The following is a 17,533-nucleotide window of genomic DNA, read 5'->3' as shown; positions in this document are numbered from 1 at the left end:
CAACCAAATGGAAGAACGCTCCCTTCTCATCTGGTAGGTTTCCCAAAATCTCTAGAGGAAAAAGCCAAACTCAGAGCCGCTCTCGGGACTACTGCCAGAGCCTAATTTCCCTCAGCTGGCAGCCAAGGCTTGAACGCAGCCGCTTGCGAGACCTCATTCAGGTTTTCCTCCACGGCGGCAGCACGCCAGCTGCACCATACCCGGATTGCTGCAGCACCCGCGCGCAGCGGACTGTCGCGGCGCTGAGCCGCGCTCCGATGGGGCGGTGCCAACCGGGGCCGGGGCTCATTCCCGGGGAGCGCGGGGACAGCGAGAGGCGGGATTTAGGGAAGCGGCTTTCTTCGCAGACGTCTCGCTGCGGCCGAGCCGAGGTGCGACGATTGGCTTCGGAGTAAGAGAGGGCGGTGCTGATTCGCTGGTCTCGGCGAGACCTTCCTGTGCTTACTTCTGACTGGCTGCCGGCCCCGTGGGCGGGGCCTCAGCCGCTATAAGTGAGGCGGCAGGTGGCGTGCGGGCGCTTCAGTCAGCGCGGTGGTTTGTCTGAGTGCCGGCCGGGGGAATGTGAGTGTCCTTGGGGCGGGAAGCGGCGGCCGAATATGGGGCTGCCGTGCGGGTTGGGACGGCGGGTTGGGACGGCGGGCTGGGACGGCGGGCGGGCGGTTGAGCGAGAGCAGGGCCGGCGGCCTGCCCAGCGGCGGCACGGAGAGTGGCGCATTGCAGCAACCGCGGGCCGGGCTGCGCGCACTGCCACCCCTCGGCCTGGGCGCTTCCGCTGCCCGCAGCGCGAGAGGTTGCGCGGGGCCTGTCCCTTCTTTGCAGCCCCCTTCCCTGCTCCCTGCTGGTGGGGCCCGGTTCTGTCATCCCTCTATGCCTGCGGTACGCTGCGGGCCGCCTCCCGGTCACCTCCGTCCCTTCTTGAGAGCTGGCAGGGCGCGATGCCAGCACGGCCCGGCCCGCAGCTGCTCCGGGGGCAGCTAAGGGAGGCTGCGGGCCCGGGGGCTGCTGCCTGCTCTCACTTTCGGCTCCGGGTGGGCATCTGTCCTTTAGCAGCTGAGGGTCTGATGTTATTTTCTTTCTGCCCTTGTGTGTTCCCGTAGGTCTGAACCAGCTCAGCAGCCTGCTCCTGGGGCCCCTGAAGGGGGTGCCCCTGCCGGGGGTCCCCCGGGGCCACCCCCCAATCTGAGCAGTAACCGTCGGCTGCAGCAGACACAGGCTCAGGTGGAGGAGGTCAGTAGCTGTGCTGCTTCCCTTAGGCTGTATGGGCGCTTGTGCTACTCTGCTGCAGTGATGCTCTTGATAAGCTTATGTTGCTGAAGGGGTGGATGCTTTTGGAATGCAGATACTGGAAAGGCACTAATAAACGATGCAAGCACGATGTCTGATCTGTAAACGGGCTGGAGCTGAGATGAAATGGCTTTATATTTAAGAGCTGCGTAACTTTGGTTATGGCATCTAAGGAGCAGACCTGCTAGACTTCTTGTACTTCATATGACAAGTCTGTCATAGAAATAAACCTCTACAGGATCCAGAACAACTCTTAATTCCTGCTAATTGAACAATCAGAGCGCGGGTTCAATGTAAAATGTGAACCTTACCTGACTTCACAGAGTTGGTGGCTGCTGACATGCAGTAACTTCTTTATGCCTCGTTGGGGCAGCAACACGTAGCTCTAAGTTGTCTTTGCAGTTACTTTCCACTGAGCATGTGATCGCTGTTATGGAGGGGGTTGCTATAATCTTGACGGACTAGAGAACTTCCAAAAACAAGTGAGAGCAGTGTACTGCAAATGTAGTTTAATTATACTTGAAATGATGCCTTAGCCCACTTCTAAGTAGGCAATGACCTGTTTTGTTTTTTTTCCTCTCATCTTTATTCTTTGTTTCAGGGTTGTTAGTAGTATCTCAGTGTTACTTTTTGGCTGTGTTACTGTTCTTACACTTGCAACTCTGTTTACCACTACCACTACTGCTACTGTTTTTCCTTCTGCAGGTGGTTGATATTATGCGAGTGAATGTCGACAAGGTACTGGAACGAGACCAGAAACTTTCAGAGCTTGATGATCGGGCAGATGCACTTCAGGCTGGTGCCTCAGTATTTGAAAGTAGTGCAGCAAAACTCAAAAGGAAGTACTGGTGGAAGAACTGTAAGGTGAGTTTCTTAGTGTTGTGGTTTCTTTCATTGGAGGAAATTTAATTAGTTTTCTTCAGGGCTGTCTGAGGATAGCTGGGACATAATAACCATTATAACTATTTCAAATGCTTAGGATTATTTCACTGTGGGAAGTCTTTGAGGCCTCAGCTGTCCTGCCTTCAAGCATCTGCCTTATATTCCCTGGTTGTCATGGAATCTGTGAACTTGCCAATCTGTTCTGAGTATTACTATCTGACAATCTCTCTTTCTAGATGATGATCATGATGGGAGTGATTTGTGCCATTGTGGTGGTGGTGATTGTAAGTAAGTACTGAAAAGCCCAGGATCACAGGTGAAGAAGCCCTAGCTCCAGAGTGCTTTTAAAACCTTTGCTTTTTTTGGTTTATGATCTGGAGGGTCTTGTTTGCATAAGTGGTAACTTCTTTCCTTGGGAAAGGGAAGTGGTAGTGTTGGAACTCCCACATTACTGTGGAAATGCTATGTTCTACAGAGCAAGGAAAGGAAGTGGGGGTGGTCATCAATGTAGAAATTAGACAGCTTTATTATCAGATCAAATAAACCTGTAAATATGAGGGATAGATACCTTGAAATGGGTGGGTTTGCAAGCCCCTTTCCTGGTGGGGGATTTGGAGGTCTCTGGGGGACCTTTGGTGTAACTTGCCCTTCTGTTCTTTCCTTTTTTTCCCTCTTGCTTTGTGTCCAGTCTACTTTTTTACTTGAATGTAACCCCTTCAGTCTGCAACCTGCTATCCCCTGTCACCTTGCCTGTCTCTTCTTGCCTCTGAATCTTCCCTTCCCTTCCACCTAGCTTCTTCATTGATTATTGGTTCTGATTTGTTGTCTTTTTTTAAGATTATGAAGTGCTCTACTGATCATGGGTTAGACTTCCCAACAGCTGCAGCTTAAGAGAGGGTCATCTGAGCTGAGAGGAATAGGAAGCAGAGGAGGAGTGGGTGGCTATTATCCTGCTCTTCTGCAGGGAATTTGTGGCTTATTTTGGGGTGTAAGCTTGTTCAGTTAGTGCCTGTGTGAACTCTAACAAATAAAGAATGCCTTAATGTAGTGCCTTTGGGGATGCAGGACTTCATCATGTGAGATTCTTTTGCTCTGCATAAAGAGTGGCAACATGATGTATGCTTTTAATTGATGAAATAAAGGTTAGTTTATGCTGGTCAGTGACTATGATCCATCTGACTGAGCTAGACAGTCATCTAGACTTCTCTAGTCATGCAGGGATAAGCACTCAAGGAAGTGATTTATTCTGCCTGTTATAATAAATTTACTTGCTCTTTGAATGTGGACATTTCAGTTGTAATAAAAAGGAGTCAATGTGATTATCTCAGTGAAGTGCAACAGATTTCGTGTTGATTGAAAGGAGTTTTGTTGCTGTCTAAAGGGTCTGTGTGGGCATAAAATCTACTGCCAGAAGGAATAAATTACCAACAGCAAGGATTGTGGTGGTGTATGCACATCAAATATTCCTTTCATCTATGCAGACACAAGCCAGGACCTTACAGCTTTCTACTGTCTTGCATCTTTCTGGAAGATGTAGGAGTTAGTAGCAGAAAAGAGAATGAGTTGTGCTTTCCAGTGTTATCATGCTGAATGGCAAAGGAAGTCCACTACGTAGTAGATGAAGGTGAAGGAAACTGGATGTACTCCACATTAGACTGAGTCACACAGGTTTTTAAGAATACCTGTTCTGCTTCTCTGACCACAAAAGCCCTAACTTTTAGCAAGAGTTAGAAAGTATTTGAAGTGATTACTTAGAAATTCAAAGGGAAATGCTCTGGCATGATATTGCAAAGTGACATTAGTTGCCCCAGTTTGGCAGCACAGATCTCTAGATGAAACTGAAATCTTCCTACTTGCTATGGGTTCTCTTGAGCTTAGATTTGGAGTGGTCTCTGCTGTAAATAAACTTAGTGTGGAATGCCATGGTTTTCTGTAAGCAATCTCCCATGCTTTCAGAAAGTGCAGGAGCTGTGAATTGCTCAAATATGTTGTCAAACCAGAGGTTAAAGGAGCTGTCCTGTTCCACAGTTTCCGCAGTTTTTTGAGGAGTGTATTTTTTTTTACAAGCTGAGCTGTAGCCCACAATCTGGGCTGTAAAGAGGACAGCTCTTTAGTTGAGCAAGCTCTACCTCAGGCACAGAGTTCTGTCTAGGCTTAGGAGGATGTAGGGGAAAACATCACTGGCATTCCCAGGTGGAAGTACAAAAGATGGGAGGGGCAGATGCATTTTGTTGCACTGAGTATGCTGGAGAAGCCCCTTTCCTCCTCACAGGTTGTCTGGGGAGGGGCTAGGTTTTGCATGCTCACTTCCATGCCTCAGCATTTCATTTGCGCTGAGTTCATCTCCCTGCAATTCCATCCCTCTCCACCTTGGGTGAGGGCAGAGTTGAAGATCTGCAGTGAAGCAGCCCTCGTCCCCTGAGCACTTCCCTAATTCCCTGTGGAACTGAGATGTGATGGACGGTCAGAAGTGCATCTGCTGAAGAGGAGCCAGGGTCTGCTTTGTGCTACTTACGGCTAACATTCTAGGGGGTGGGCGTACAAGCTTGAGGCCCCCAGACCAGCAATTCTCTTGAACTTCTCAAAACAAAGCCGTTGGTGCCCCATTCCTCCTATTCCTCTGGGGGCTAAGGTCCCCTTAGGCTGTCTCTTCCATTTCTTTCTCTTGGATGTTGTATGTTGCTGTCTCTTCTGCTACCTTTCCCCTCCTTTGTGTCTCTATGCATGGGCAAAAAATTTACCAAGGCCCTCTGAGTAAGAGCAAGGGACTGTGCTGTATGCAGCATTACAGCCAATTACGCACGTGCAATTTATTTCCTTCCTCTATAAACACAACTGTAATCTCTGGCATGTTGTAGTAATCAACTCATGTACTTTAAACAGTCTCAAAGAAACACAGTTCATCACCTTACTGAGTCTGTCTGGTCTGTTAGTGGGTGGGGAAGGGCTGGGATCACAGACTGCTTTTAACACATTTTTGAACACGTTTTTTTTGTTGTCACTTCATTACCATATACATAAGGAAAGTTCTATCCTCAAAGCAAGCAGCAGTCTCCTGTTGCCATGGTGCTGGCTGGTACTGGAACTGTGTGTGTGGCTGACTCAGTGGTAAGTCTGTAACAAGACATGCAGACTAGAGGTTCCTCAAGCCTAGTCTACTTCCAGCCACCATGTCCAACTTTGGTGTAATGCACAGGGAGGTGATTCCCCAAATGGATGTGTTGCTGGTAGCTCTAACTTCTCAGGCTGTGTTGCCTTTGGGTTTCAATGACCTACTTGCAGGTCCTTAAATTTGGACAGTAATTTTTCACTGGGGTTGGGATGGCTTTTGGGCTGTACTCAGAATCTGAATGAAGACTCCCAAAGCAGGATGATACAGCATAGGTTGGAGTATGGCTGGAATTAAGGTAAGTACCCCCTTGTTTTGCTTCACTTGTACACTTGAAACTCATTAAGAAGAAATGGGCAGAACTTGGTTTAAACTTGTGCATTTATCTGCACTTGCTATTACAATTTTGAAGTTGTAAACAATCCTCCCTGCAGCTTGTGGATCAAAACATTTTGATTGCATCTTTGTCCAGGCTCAACTTCATTGCAGACCTATCAGAACAATGTATGTCTGTTGGTGAAATTGAAGCAGTGCTGCTTAAAGAATGAAAGCACTATTGAAGAGTAGGGATTCTGGACTGACCTGTGAGTTAAAGTAGCACATATGTCAGTACAGATCAGGCCTGCACAACCAAGCAATTAGTTCTGTCCCATTTTTGCTGTGGGCAGGAAGGATTTTATTCTCAGAACATGTGAAGTCTCCATTCCATTGATGACATCATCTCAGAGTCTCTAGCCAAAACTGGAGGCTTGTGCTCGCTCTCCAAAACTGGTCAGCTGTCCTTTCTTCAAACTTCCCTTTGTCCAAACACAAAAACTTGTGTTGAAAATTTCCCAGCAATTCTTTCCTGCCCCAGATGTTGCTGTCTTCCTCCTCTTTACCTCTGCCTTTCCTGTCACACATGTTCATAGTTTCCTGGCTTATGTCATCACTCCAGCTATTCTCTTCATTCAAGTCTCTTTGGGTGCTCTGAATGCTCCTGTAACTTTTTTGCACCTGTGTATGGGACTCCTCTTATTTTGTTGTCCCCTGGTATTGTCTTACATCATCTCCACACCCTCACATTCTCAAACCCTGTTTGCTAGATGGTTGAACTGTTCAACCTCTCCTTCTCATATTACTTTCAATTTCCCTGGTCCTACTACACTCTCTTCTTTTCAGGTTCTTTCATTTGACCGGAGCCAACAAAATAATTAGTGTCCTTAAATTTTCTTAGAGTGTATTCCTTTTCTTACATACCATGACATCCAAATGCTTTTAACTGTATCAGCTTGCAAATTTTTGCTACTACCACAGTTCCACAGACATTTGGGCCCTTTATACCGTCTCAGCTGGTTCTTCCACATCCCAAGAGCTCAAATCCTCCTTCGTTATGTTTCAGCAGCATTCTTACTTCATGCTCCAACTTGTTCACAAGATAATTTCCTCTTCCGTACCTTCTCTTCCCCTTTACGCATTTTTCCCTATGTCTGATTTTCCTAGGATGATGTGTTCCCAGTCCAAAAAGATCAATTCCCTTTCTTCAGTGTCCTATGACCAGCAGTTTTCCTTGTGTGTTTTCCATGTCTTCTAAGTAACTGCACTGTAATGTTAATGTAACTAATCACTTTATCCTTTGTACAAATTCATAACTGAAAGTTGAAGGCTTTCCCCTTGTTATTCAACCAATATCTCTGAATGCACGTGTTCTTCCCTTTTCTCTAGTGTTTCATGTGCTCAGTGAAACACTCAATTTTCTGCACTCATTCCAGCACTGCTGAACTCACCTCTCATCAGCCAGACCAAATTCACTGTGCATCTGTTGAGCTGATAATTTATGGCATTGTCTGCTTACAGCAAGCATAGGGATTTTCTTGTGAGGATCGCCTGATCTCTCATACAATGGCAGTTTTTGCACTAATCCTTTGGGCAGGTACAGCTAATCCAGCTGCCGACCTGTATAGCAACTTCATGTTTGTACAGGCCTTTAGTTCTGGATTTATAGCCATTACTTTGAGTTCATCAGCCAAAGCTCATGTTTTAAATTTCACCACTTCTGCAGAAGAGATAATATGGTGCAAGCTTCCTCTAGGGAATTATCACTTTCTTCTATATCTGAAGAGACCTTAAATACCTTTCAAGTATCTATTGCCTCTAATTGATCTTTGTTTAATTACTAAATTATGTGTGATGCAGTGGGTTGCATCAATGTTATGGTTGTCACAAGGTGCTGTATCGTGTGAGGACTCATGCTTTAGTTTTTTGATTTTCTAAGATCAGACTTGGTGTATGAATCATACGTTTCTGGTATAGAGACTGCTTTATGTGTTGCACTTGTTACTTCCAATCTTTCTTTTCTTGATTTGGTGGTGACTTTGTAAAACAACTGGCACTGCCCAGTGTCACACTTCTGCTCATTCATGTACCAGTGACTTCCTGAAGCAAACATCAGTAATACTGAGTTTATGACCAGGAACTGGGCTGTGGGTGCAGCATTCTAACCTCTTTTTGCATTTGGTCATTCAAGACTGCTTTAATTGTCAGTAAAGTTTTTTTTTGTTTGTTTTAGTCAGTAGTTCTAGCTCTTAACTTTGCTTCTTATCAGCATGTTTTCACAGAAAACAAAAGTTCCTATATTGAGTCAACTTTTAGGGTGGGTGTTTTAGTGTTTTTCTTTTAAACACTTGTAGAAGTCTTGTTTGTTTGTTACAATGAAGGCTTCTCAGTACCTGTGCCTCTAAGCTGCAGTGCTCTCTCTGCTGCCATTCTGAAGAACAAGGATGCCAATGACAGCTAAGGCCCTTTCACCTCACCCCTGCCAATTCCTGCTTCTATTCCCAGTAGCAAAACAGTATTTCTTCACTTACACAGAAAGGACCAGCAAAGCACTGAGACAGAGTTTGGAAAAACTAAGGTTTGAGTTTAGTGTTCATGCCTGTGAGGAATAAAAGCAGCTAGGAAGAGTGGAAAGTGCACTTAGGTAATCAAGGCAAGAGTTGTGCAACAGGCACGTTTAACATATCAAATGGGAGAATTAGGTAACAATACATAGTTGTAAAGTTCTGCAGGTTTCCAAGTGTGGGGCATCTACCTCAAATTTTAAAAGTATTCTAAGTTTTTCTTTGTTGATTGACTAATTTCTGAGTTCAAAAGAGGAGGCTGCTTGCAGTATGATTATGTACATGGATCTGTCTAAACTATATATTTGAATTCTGGTATCTGTGTCCAGTGAAGTGGATTTTCCTGTCTGTTAAGGACATCACCCTTGCTCTCTTTGACATCATGTAAAGTGCTGTGTAAACACCATTGTCAACAGATGCAGCAGACTTTTTTAAAGAAAAGAAAGGCAAGCTTTCTGCAAACAATAAGGTGTATGCTGAGATCTCCAAATTGTTCTTTAAACTGAGGAGAGGATCCTCTTCTAGAGGTAACCATCTATTATCTTTTGATCAGGCCAGAGCTTTCCCTGAAAGCATCTTACATCAAAGCCTGCAGCAGTTCTGTTTTATAATCCCTAGCAGAATAAGAGGGCCCACTCTGGGCTGAGTTCAGTTCATCCTGAACCCTCTGGCAAACAAACATCTGAATGTACGTATGTATGGTGTATCACAGGGAAGGAGACTGTTACACAGTGAAGCTCTAACAGTGTGCTATAGGCTGCTGCAATGGGCTGCTTTTTGTCCTGGTCTAAGAACAGCTACATGCTTCAGCAACCTCCCTAGACTATTGTGAATCACATGGACTGAGATTGCCAGCAGCCTCTCCTCTGGGAGAGGAGAGGATGTGCAGGCTCGGTCTAGAGATCAGAGCTGGCTGTTAAGAAGTAGGGAAGAGCAACCAGTTTCCAGCCTCAGAGGAAGTTTAAGGCTCAGCCTACTGAGAGACTTACATCTCTGCTGAGACTCTGTGTTGGTCCCTTGCTATACTACAGAGAAGGCCAATCACACCTGCCAAACCTCTTTAATTATCAACAGATGAGAACTGTAGCGGCATCTTTGTTGCAGAGGAAAAAAATAATGTATGCACATGTAAAGACTATAAGGAAGCTGAGTTGACATCTTCCCTTTGCAAACACTAGGTTGTCTCTCATCCCTGGTGATCCCAAGAGCAATAGTGTTTTACAAGACTGAAGGATTCGCATATAGTAAAAGCAATTAACCACAATACAGTCTTCTGCTATGATCGAGGCAGAGCATCCCAAAAAGAATGAAAGGTAGGTCCCACAGAGAAAGTATACAGCTTCTGGTCCAACTGCCATCTAACTGAATTATGAAATAAATCTCTGCCTCACTCGTGTCCTGTCTCACCATCCTTGCTTGGTCCGCGTGATTCCAGGCTGTTGTAAGATGGCAGCGTGGTCACTACAGCCTCAACAGTGAAGCGGTGTGGGGCACCAAGTCCTGATGCCTCCTCTTGGAAGGCAGTGTTATCGTGGCTATTTGGAGGGGGCGCTGGGGAGGCGTGCCACCTCTTGGAGCGGAACCAGCGGAAGGCCAGGATGAAAGTGATGACAATGAAATCCAGAATCAGCTCTGCAAGCTCCATCACGGATAGGACAGAGGATCCAAACCAGAGACTCCACTGATTCCCAAGTTGGGACAAGAGAGTCACTACCTGCAAGAGAAAGAAATAGGGAGTGATGAGAGCATCACCTGTTGGAGGCTTTTGCTTCTCTGTCTGTTCTCATTGCTAGTGCCATCATGGCACTAGGGAGTTTTTCCCCATCTTTCACAGAAGAGACTTGAGAGTCAGCAGTGCTGCTGGAATGAACACCTGCCATGCAGATGGACGTTGTGGTGTAATGGGTGGGTGTGGTAAAGTACATACTGTGAAGGCTGGTGTCTCCCCATTGGTCTTGTAGTTCCATTCCTCAAAAAAGATATTCACTTTTGCAACCCCATTCCTGTTAATGAAAAATGGGTATGAGCAATGCTAAATCTGTAGTCCTTGCATTTCTTCACTAAGCTTAGCCATCTTCTCTGTCTCCTTCCTCTTCCTGTGCTCCTTACACATATACCACCTAGTATCTTTTGTCCATTTCCAGAATTCCCTCAGTTTTTATGAAAGTCTGAGGGACCAATTGTGCATTTCTGAGACTGCACTGTGAACTCCAGCATTTGTGTCACAAGTTGGTAAGTGCCAACTCCTGCATTGCTCTCCCTTCCCACTCTTTCACTAGCCCTTACTGTGACTCTGAACCATATGGCAGGAGTCTTTGTGTTACTCTTTTCAGATTAGCAGCTAACCCTGTAAGACTCTTCACTTGGATTCCCAGTCTTTGTTGAAGTCACAGTTTCTCTCTGGTAACTCAAGTCCACTGCCCTTGCCTCAAGTCCATGCACCATCACTGCTTTAATCTGAACTCTGCCCAGTCCATTCACCCTTTTTCCACCTGGACTACTTCTGGTTTTGATAAAATATCTGTAAATGGTCTCTCACCTCTTGGATGTTATATTGTATTTGTTCTGTTGTGAAAGCACGTAAAAAACCCAATCCTGAAATGAAAGCGCAATAAATTTTGTGACTGCAGTCACCTCTTGTAGATTTGGAACCAGTTGAGGGGGAGGATTAAACCTGAGTTCAGAGCAGTGCTGTGAAGCCAGGACGATACCCTCTTACCTCTGAGACAGCAGAAGGCCAGCGAGAGTATCCAGCAGAGAGCTGGTATTCTGTCATTCTGTAAGACAAGAGAGTGTGTTAGCTGCTGAAGTGGTCAGAGCCACGAGGCTAGGTCTGAGTCCCCAGGCACACCTGGAAACTCCCTCCCATGCTGAAGGTGTGCCCACTTCCCACTGAGCTTCTGCACAATCTTCAGGAGCCGACACTGATGCTCCTCAGCCATTTTGTCTTCCTGATGGGAGAAATATCATTTAGGTCTGCACTTCAGCTAGTGGCTCCAGCTTTTGCCCTGGTCAGTGAATGCTTTCCAACATCCCTAGGAATAGAGAGTTCCCAGTGTAACTTACAAACTTACTTGCAAGGTTTCCGACATTTCTGGAAGCAGCCCAGCACATCAGCTTTGAATTCAGCAAGGAGTTTATAATAGCAGTAGCCTAAGCAGCAGAGAAAGTAAATCCAGATAAGCTCACAGTATCTATATGAAAAGAAAGTAATGTGCAACAGCAGAGGGAATCCAAAGAGTTCCTTCCACACGTTCAGAGGAACTAACTATCAAAGAGAAGAGTGTCTTTTGGCTGTTTCATATCAGAAAGCCTCATTTAAAACAATGAAGAGTTACTGGGACATGAGGTGGGCCAAACAGGTTCAGATGGGCATGAGATTTACTGTGTAATATTTATCATATAAATCCTCTCCCGTGAGTACTTACCCCAAGCTGTGTGCTTGGTGTAGTCACAATACTCTGCTCCATCAGGTAGGGGATAAAAGTAATAGGCACAGGAGCAGCGCTCTACCATGTTGAGCTGAAAGCAGGAACGAATGCAGACCTGAGAGCACACAATATGGAAATGTTTGAACAGGGGAACCAAAGCTTTTATGCCCTGTATCACATTATCGTACTAACATCGCCCACGGACAAGCACAACTATTGTGGGACTGAAGCATTCCAGGAAAACTGGGAAAGGAGCTGGCATGGAACCAGGGATCACAGGTTACCTGTTCAGTGTAGCGAGATGAGTACAAATTTTGCACTGGCACATCACTGCCATCCTCTGTGCAGTCGCTGTAACTGCCCCCAAGACGCTCAGTCATCTCCTAGAATATCAAAGTCGTTTCACAAAACAACTAGCATTCTGTCGATCCATCTCTACACTTCTGTGCCACCCACTGACCCACTGCTTTCATCACTACCTGCTCCTTATGCTTATCTCTGGATGCCAGCTCCCCCTGCTTACCCCTGTTTCATTGTTCTCTTATGAATTGCAACCAAATGTTTCTCATGCAGTCTGGTAAACTGCTGGTAAACCTCCCCCCGCTTCATTCCAGAGGATTAATCCCCTCTCTTTAACACCTTCAGTCGAGGACAACCCATCTGTATCTCTCCACCAAGTTACACCTTTCACACTGAAGGCCCACATCCACAGCTCTTAACCCTGCCGTGGCTGCCTCACCTTCCTCATGCTGATGGAGGTCTCAATACCTGGACGCACATTGAAACCCCCATCATCCATGAAGGCTGGCTCATTCTGATCGTGGACCATGACCCTGGCTCCAGTTACTGTTGACAACAGAGGGATGAAATCATTCTGTTCGGTGCGCACCACCAGAGAGAGGCCTGAGGACACGTCAGAGAACAAGAGATGTCACAGGTGGCCATCATGTGGGGAAGGACAGAGAGCAGAATAGTTACACCTGGATCAATAAGAAGTAAAGGGAGAGAAATGTTGACACTAAGCTGAGTGGGAATGGGAGTGTGGCTGAAAGGAGACCGGAGAGAAGGCTGGAGGCTCAAGGAGGCTGGGGAAAACTGGATTTCTTAATTGATATTTAGAAAAGGCAGATCTGGGAATGGAGAGAGATTTCACAGAGAGAATTGGAATTGAACAGAAGACTGAAGATGGCCCTAGAAGGGCTTCAGAAAGGTTAAATCAGTTGCTCAAAACTGTAAGTGCCGAAGGAGGAAGTCCAGGCTAAACTGTCAGGAGGACAGCGCTAGAGCTCAACAGAGACTTCAGGAACAGACAGTGAAAGTCCAGAGGGAGCAGCGAACGTAAGGATCAGGCACTGCTGGGAGAGATCAGTAAGACAGCAGTGAAGGACAGCCATGCCCATGACACAGACACCTCCACATGAATCAAAGCAGAGTTGGGATGAGATGCAATCTACCACTGGCTGCCAGTAACTCCTCCAGCCTTCCAGACACCCTGCCTGGAGAAAACAGCTCAGCTGAAAGTGCCTCTCACCATTATTGATCCCAGGCAGAGAGGATGTCCACAGGCTGCTGCTGTTGTCATTGAAGGTGTAGCAGTTCCCATACAAGGGATGGTGAAAGTGGGTGTAATTCCTGTGATGGGAACAGAAATATTCACACAGGTGAGAAGAGCTGTGAGGCCAAGAACTTCCTGAAAGGAACAATTCTCTTTTCCACCTGCACAGGGGCTTAGAGCAGATGGGCAGTGTTTGTTATGTAAACTAACCTGAACAGGAAAAAGCAATTAAAATCTGCTGTAAAAAATGTCCTAGAGCTAGACGGGTTTTTATCCATTTTCTTGTACTGCTAGTATTTGATAGCCAGAATGGTGTTTTTTTTAGCAGCATCAGCAATTACTGTATTATTTTAATATTGACAAAGCTCTTAGCTCTCTGTACTCCTTGCCTTGCTGATGGGTTTAATTTCATTGCCTCTTTAGGGCTTCTAAATCATAATGGCAGGAGAGAAGTGCAATGCTGTTTTCACTGTCTTTCTCTTCTTCTCAGTCTGATATGTATAACTTCAGCATTGCATGTTACCCTCAGCATGCACACCAGCTTTCTATGTTGTACACTTGTGGTTTGTAGCAGTATAATTATTTCATTTCTGTGAAATTCAGGGGAAGGAGAAACCACTCTCTGAGGTCCATAGCTTCAGGTCACAGAAAGTCTGAACCTGGTGACACAACCCTCAGGAAAGACTTGAGATACTGCTTGAGAAAATGGGACCTGAACTACGAACAGCCCCTCCTTGGGAAAGAAGTTCTCTAACATGAATTCCCCTTGAACCCAGGCACAAAACGCAGGTGTCAGTAGAAAGAAACAGTGGGGTGTTTCCACCACTTACGCCTTGTCACACGTTGCTTCATTGAAGCGGCAAGCATAAATAAAATTCTCAAAGTCAGACTCATCCAGGTCTTTCGCATCAGGCACCTGTGCCAGGATATTGATGTAGTGAAAGCTGTACCATTCCCGCACTGCATCCACCCCTGAGGAGTACGTCTGATGGAAACAATCCTCATTGTTTTCACTGCACTGTGAGAATGAAAAAGCAGCTGTATCAGGGAAGTCTTGTCCCAGAGGAGGTGGCTGTGCTCCCTTATCAAGGTATAGAAACAAAGCAGAGTGAGCAAAAATGCTCTGCAGCACTGCTGTGCTCAAGAAAAAGGCAATCAGTAACATGGGGAAAAGTAAGAAAAGTAATCTCTCAATGGAAGCGAAACACCAGGTCAGCAGGCATGGGTGGGTGAGACTGTAAACAGCAAATTGCAGTGTGGTGTGCAGTGTGACCTACTGTATATAAAACCTATGTGATATAAAACCAGAAGCTTTAAATTCTATCATGGGGAGCCCTCCCTTCAGGGTGTGTCCAGAGAAACTTGGTGACCCCGTGAGAACTCCACTTAACTGGCAAATGATTCTCTTCAGTGCCTTTTAAAATGCAAATACCGATACCCTAGGGCAAAGAAGATACTGCCCAGGAGCAAATATGGCCATGATCACATTGCCCTAGCCGTGCAATGCCATCCCCTCAGCAATTACTGAGCAATGCTGTGGCTGTTAGTAAATAGCTCTGAAAGACTGATGTAGCCTTCAGGAAGGACAAGGTTTCCCTGTCTCACCTAGGAACAGACGATCACTGACACCGACAAACGGACAAGCTTTCCACGTGAATAGGGACAGGACCTGGGGAGCAGTAATATGTTGGAAAAAGGCTTCAACTCCACCTTCATCTGTCATCAAGAAAAGCCAGCAACAAAAATCCCTCTATATGAGGAAGGGCACAAGGCTAACAAGGCAGAAGTGGGTAGACAGGGGTCAGAGTGGGTAGCTCAGAACACATCTTGGGATCTCACCAGAACAAAGCCAATTTTCCAGTCGTTCTTGTCCACCGAGGGACTGTTTTCTGGCAAGCTGACCAAGTTATCTCGCTTCTGCCTCCGCAGAGGATGGCGCTGAACATGATGGAGCAGGCTCCTCGAGGTGCGCCTTCGTGAGAACTGCGTTGACCCGTCACTTCGGGCCAAGGACATGTTATAGTCATAAAGGTCCAACAGTGTCTGATGGGTGATTTGGTCCAGTTCATCCAGCTTCTTTCGAATGGCACTGTACCTATACAGTGGGAGAGAGGAGCCTGCAGGTTAGGGCTGGATGCGCATGAACAGTTCTGAGTAAGACATGTGGCAGAGTTTAATGGGGTGATTCAGGATATTCCCTCTGACAGCTGAAAATCAAGCCCCTTTGCTGGAGGCCACTGTTCCTTGTAGGAGATAAGGAAGTGCAACTGCTTCTGCCTTGGAGAAGTTTTCAGAGCAGCCCGCTAACACACCACTGGGTAGAGCAGCTTAAATGAACACAATTTACTACGAATGCCCCGTGGCAGCAAAGGCTCACAAGAAGCTTCCCTTCCACCTGCCCTTCTACAAGTTGAGGACCAAGAAGAGAACACAAATATATGCCTGTATCCTATGCCCATCGAGGTCAAGGCAGCTGAAAGCTCTGGGAGACCATTTCTTACCTGTATGGGTTGAGTGTGCACAGCGTCACTGCAGGGAAAGTCAGCCTGTCGGAGTTGAGGTTGAGGTTGAGGTTGACAGGGTAGCTGAAGTAGTCCCTGTAGATGAGTCCAAACTGCCAGTACAGTAAGCCGAAGGTGAGAAAGAAGAGGACAGACCAGAAGGCCGTCTTCATCTTGTTCTTTTTAGAGCACACCAGGCGGATAGCTCCGTGGATGGTCGTGTTGCTACAGAAGAACTGGAACAGCTCCTGGTAGGAGCCATAGAATTCGATGAGGCCCTCCTCATCTTCCTTCTGCTGCTGCTCTGCTTCCTGCTTGCACTGCCTCATCTTCTCCCCTTCTGGCATCTTCCCTGCCTTCACAGACCCACCCTGAAACACAAATCAAGAGCGAGGTGGGCTTCCCACAGGATCACAGATCCGGAAAGCCGGTGCTCCCACCTCTTCCTCCCTCATCCCACCAGGGCCCGACAGGTGACAGACACTCCCCGCTTCCCACTCGAGCCCGCAGCCCTCCCGCAGCCGCCGACCCCCGCGGGACTGACGCGGGGCGCCGTGCCCATAGCGGGGCCGTCCCGCGCCGTCGGGGCGGGAGGCGGAGGGCCGGGAGCGGGGCCCAGGGCTCGCTCTCCCCGGCGCTGCCGGCTCGCTTGCAGCTCCCTGGCTGGGCTGGGACTGGTTCCTTTCCAGTTGGAGCCAGCACCCCGCCCGGCTCCTGCCCTGCCAGCCTCTCCCCGCCCACCCCTCCTTCCCTTCCCCTTCCCCCCCGGGCCGCTCCCGGCGAAGAAAAGCCTCTTTAAACTCTCAAGTGTCCGCGGCCGGGCGCGGGCGGCCGAGGGCCCGGGGTCTGCTCTAGGGGGTCACCTTGGCGGCGCCGCGCCGTCGGTGATCGCTGCTCGCTGGCGTCCTGGCGGCCCCGGGGACCACGCCGGGCGCTCGAGGACGCGGCGGAGCCCACAGCAAGGAGCCGGCAGCCCTGCCCATGCCAGGTGGGGCACGGGGAACGGCGCGGCCCCCCGCCGCCCCCCCCCGGCGGCGGGGACGCGGCGTCCCGGCGGTGATGTGGGAAGCGAGCAGGCAGGGCTGGCCCGAGAAGGGACGATAGGGACGGGGCCGCTTTCCCCCCTCGTTCTCAGCCCGTCCAGGGGGCCGGCAGGACCGAGCCGTGCCCAAAGGAGCGTCAGTGAGGCGCACCACGGCGCTTTGTCACGGGGACACACTGGGATCCTGCGTCCCAGCAGCGCTTTGTGTGCGGCTTTAACCACTGAATTTCACAAAGCAGAGGCAGGTGAATTTGGAGTGAACTTTTCGTGAGAGCTGGAGCTGGGGTAGGGCAAGCTCATGGGGATGAGGTGATATGCATGAAGGAACACTGCTTTTGCTGGTTCGTTAACGAAGAAATCTCACATCCAGAATGAGCTGGCCCAGAAATTGCTGGCAGCATGTCTCACTAGGCTGTGCCAGAGAAGTGGAGGCCTCTCATCTTTACCCAGCACCTTGCAGGATCCTAAGACCTCAGAAACAAGCACCCAGAGCCACATGTGCCCAGCAGAGCTGTGGACCACATCCCCACTCTTCTCCAAAAGACTTCATCTCAAGCCAGTGCTGTTTGAGGCTTTCACTTCTTTCTTTATGCCTGCGCTCTTTGGGTCAAATCCTTGTTCCAATTCACCTGCTGCAGTTCCTGGATTTACCTGGATTTAGATCCTGACTGGAACGTGCAGCAGTTCAGTTAGTGACGCAGCCACTTCGTGTTGCAACACACCACACTAGAAAATGGCGAGGAGCACCCTTCTCAGGCTGGTGGAGCGTGCCAGGAAGCAGCCCTCTGATAGCTGCTTGCTGCTGACCTGCAAACACCACCCCGAGCTTCTCCTAGCTCCATCCCACATC

General features: G+C 47.9%; 2 protein-coding genes across 2 annotated transcripts; one reads left to right on the top strand and one right to left on the bottom strand.

Moving 5' to 3' along the window:
* Nucleotides 1-464: 464 nt before the first annotated feature.
* On the top strand, nt 465-5,077 carry VAMP1 (vesicle associated membrane protein 1). The gene is made up of 5 exons (XM_052701676.1): nt 465-561; nt 1,098-1,227; nt 1,990-2,148; nt 2,403-2,454; nt 2,855-5,077. Coding segments are annotated over exons 1-5 (360 nt in total). The 5' UTR covers nt 465-559; the 3' UTR covers nt 2,872-5,077.
* Nucleotides 5,078-9,197: 4,120 nt separating this feature from the next.
* SCNN1A (sodium channel epithelial 1 subunit alpha) lies at nt 9,198-16,321 on the bottom strand. Its single transcript, XM_052701674.1, has 13 exons — nt 16,186-16,321; nt 15,642-16,012; nt 14,980-15,235; nt 13,971-14,158; nt 13,117-13,217; nt 12,325-12,488; nt 11,870-11,968; nt 11,583-11,700; nt 11,229-11,307; nt 10,874-10,931; nt 10,694-10,749; nt 10,082-10,157; nt 9,198-9,868 (listed from the first exon to the last, which is right to left on the bottom strand). Exons 1-13 carry the CDS (start codon nt 16,201-16,203, stop codon nt 9,542-9,544), a joined length of 1,911 nt encoding a protein of 636 aa, XP_052557634.1. The 5' UTR covers nt 16,204-16,321; the 3' UTR covers nt 9,198-9,541.
* Nucleotides 16,322-17,533: the final 1,212 nt, after the last annotated feature.

This window comes from Tympanuchus pallidicinctus, unplaced genomic scaffold (genome assembly GCF_026119805.1).
Source record: "Tympanuchus pallidicinctus isolate F22 unplaced genomic scaffold, pur_lepc_1.0 scaffold40, whole genome shotgun sequence".
Classification (NCBI taxonomy): Eukaryota; Metazoa; Chordata; class Aves; order Galliformes; family Phasianidae; genus Tympanuchus; species Tympanuchus pallidicinctus.
This window is presented reverse-complemented; position numbering and strand designations above follow the sequence as displayed.

Coding starts and splice junctions, on each gene's coding strand:
- VAMP1 (XM_052701676.1), top strand. Junction 1,228..1,989: donor CACAGGCTCAGGTGGAGGAG/GTCAGTAGCTGT, acceptor TTCCTTCTGCAG/GTGGTTGATATTATGCGAGT. Junction 2,149..2,402: donor ACTGGTGGAAGAACTGTAAG/GTGAGTTTCTTA, acceptor CTCTCTTTCTAG/ATGATGATCATGATGGGAGT.
- SCNN1A (XM_052701674.1), bottom strand. Junction 12,489..13,116: donor TCTGCCTGGGATCAATAATG/GTGAGAGGCACT, acceptor ACGTGTCCTCAG/GCCTCTCTCTGGTGGTGCGC. Junction 10,158..10,693: donor TACAATATAACATCCAAGAG/GTGAGAGACCAT, acceptor TTTCATTAACAG/GAATGGGGTTGCAAAAGTGA.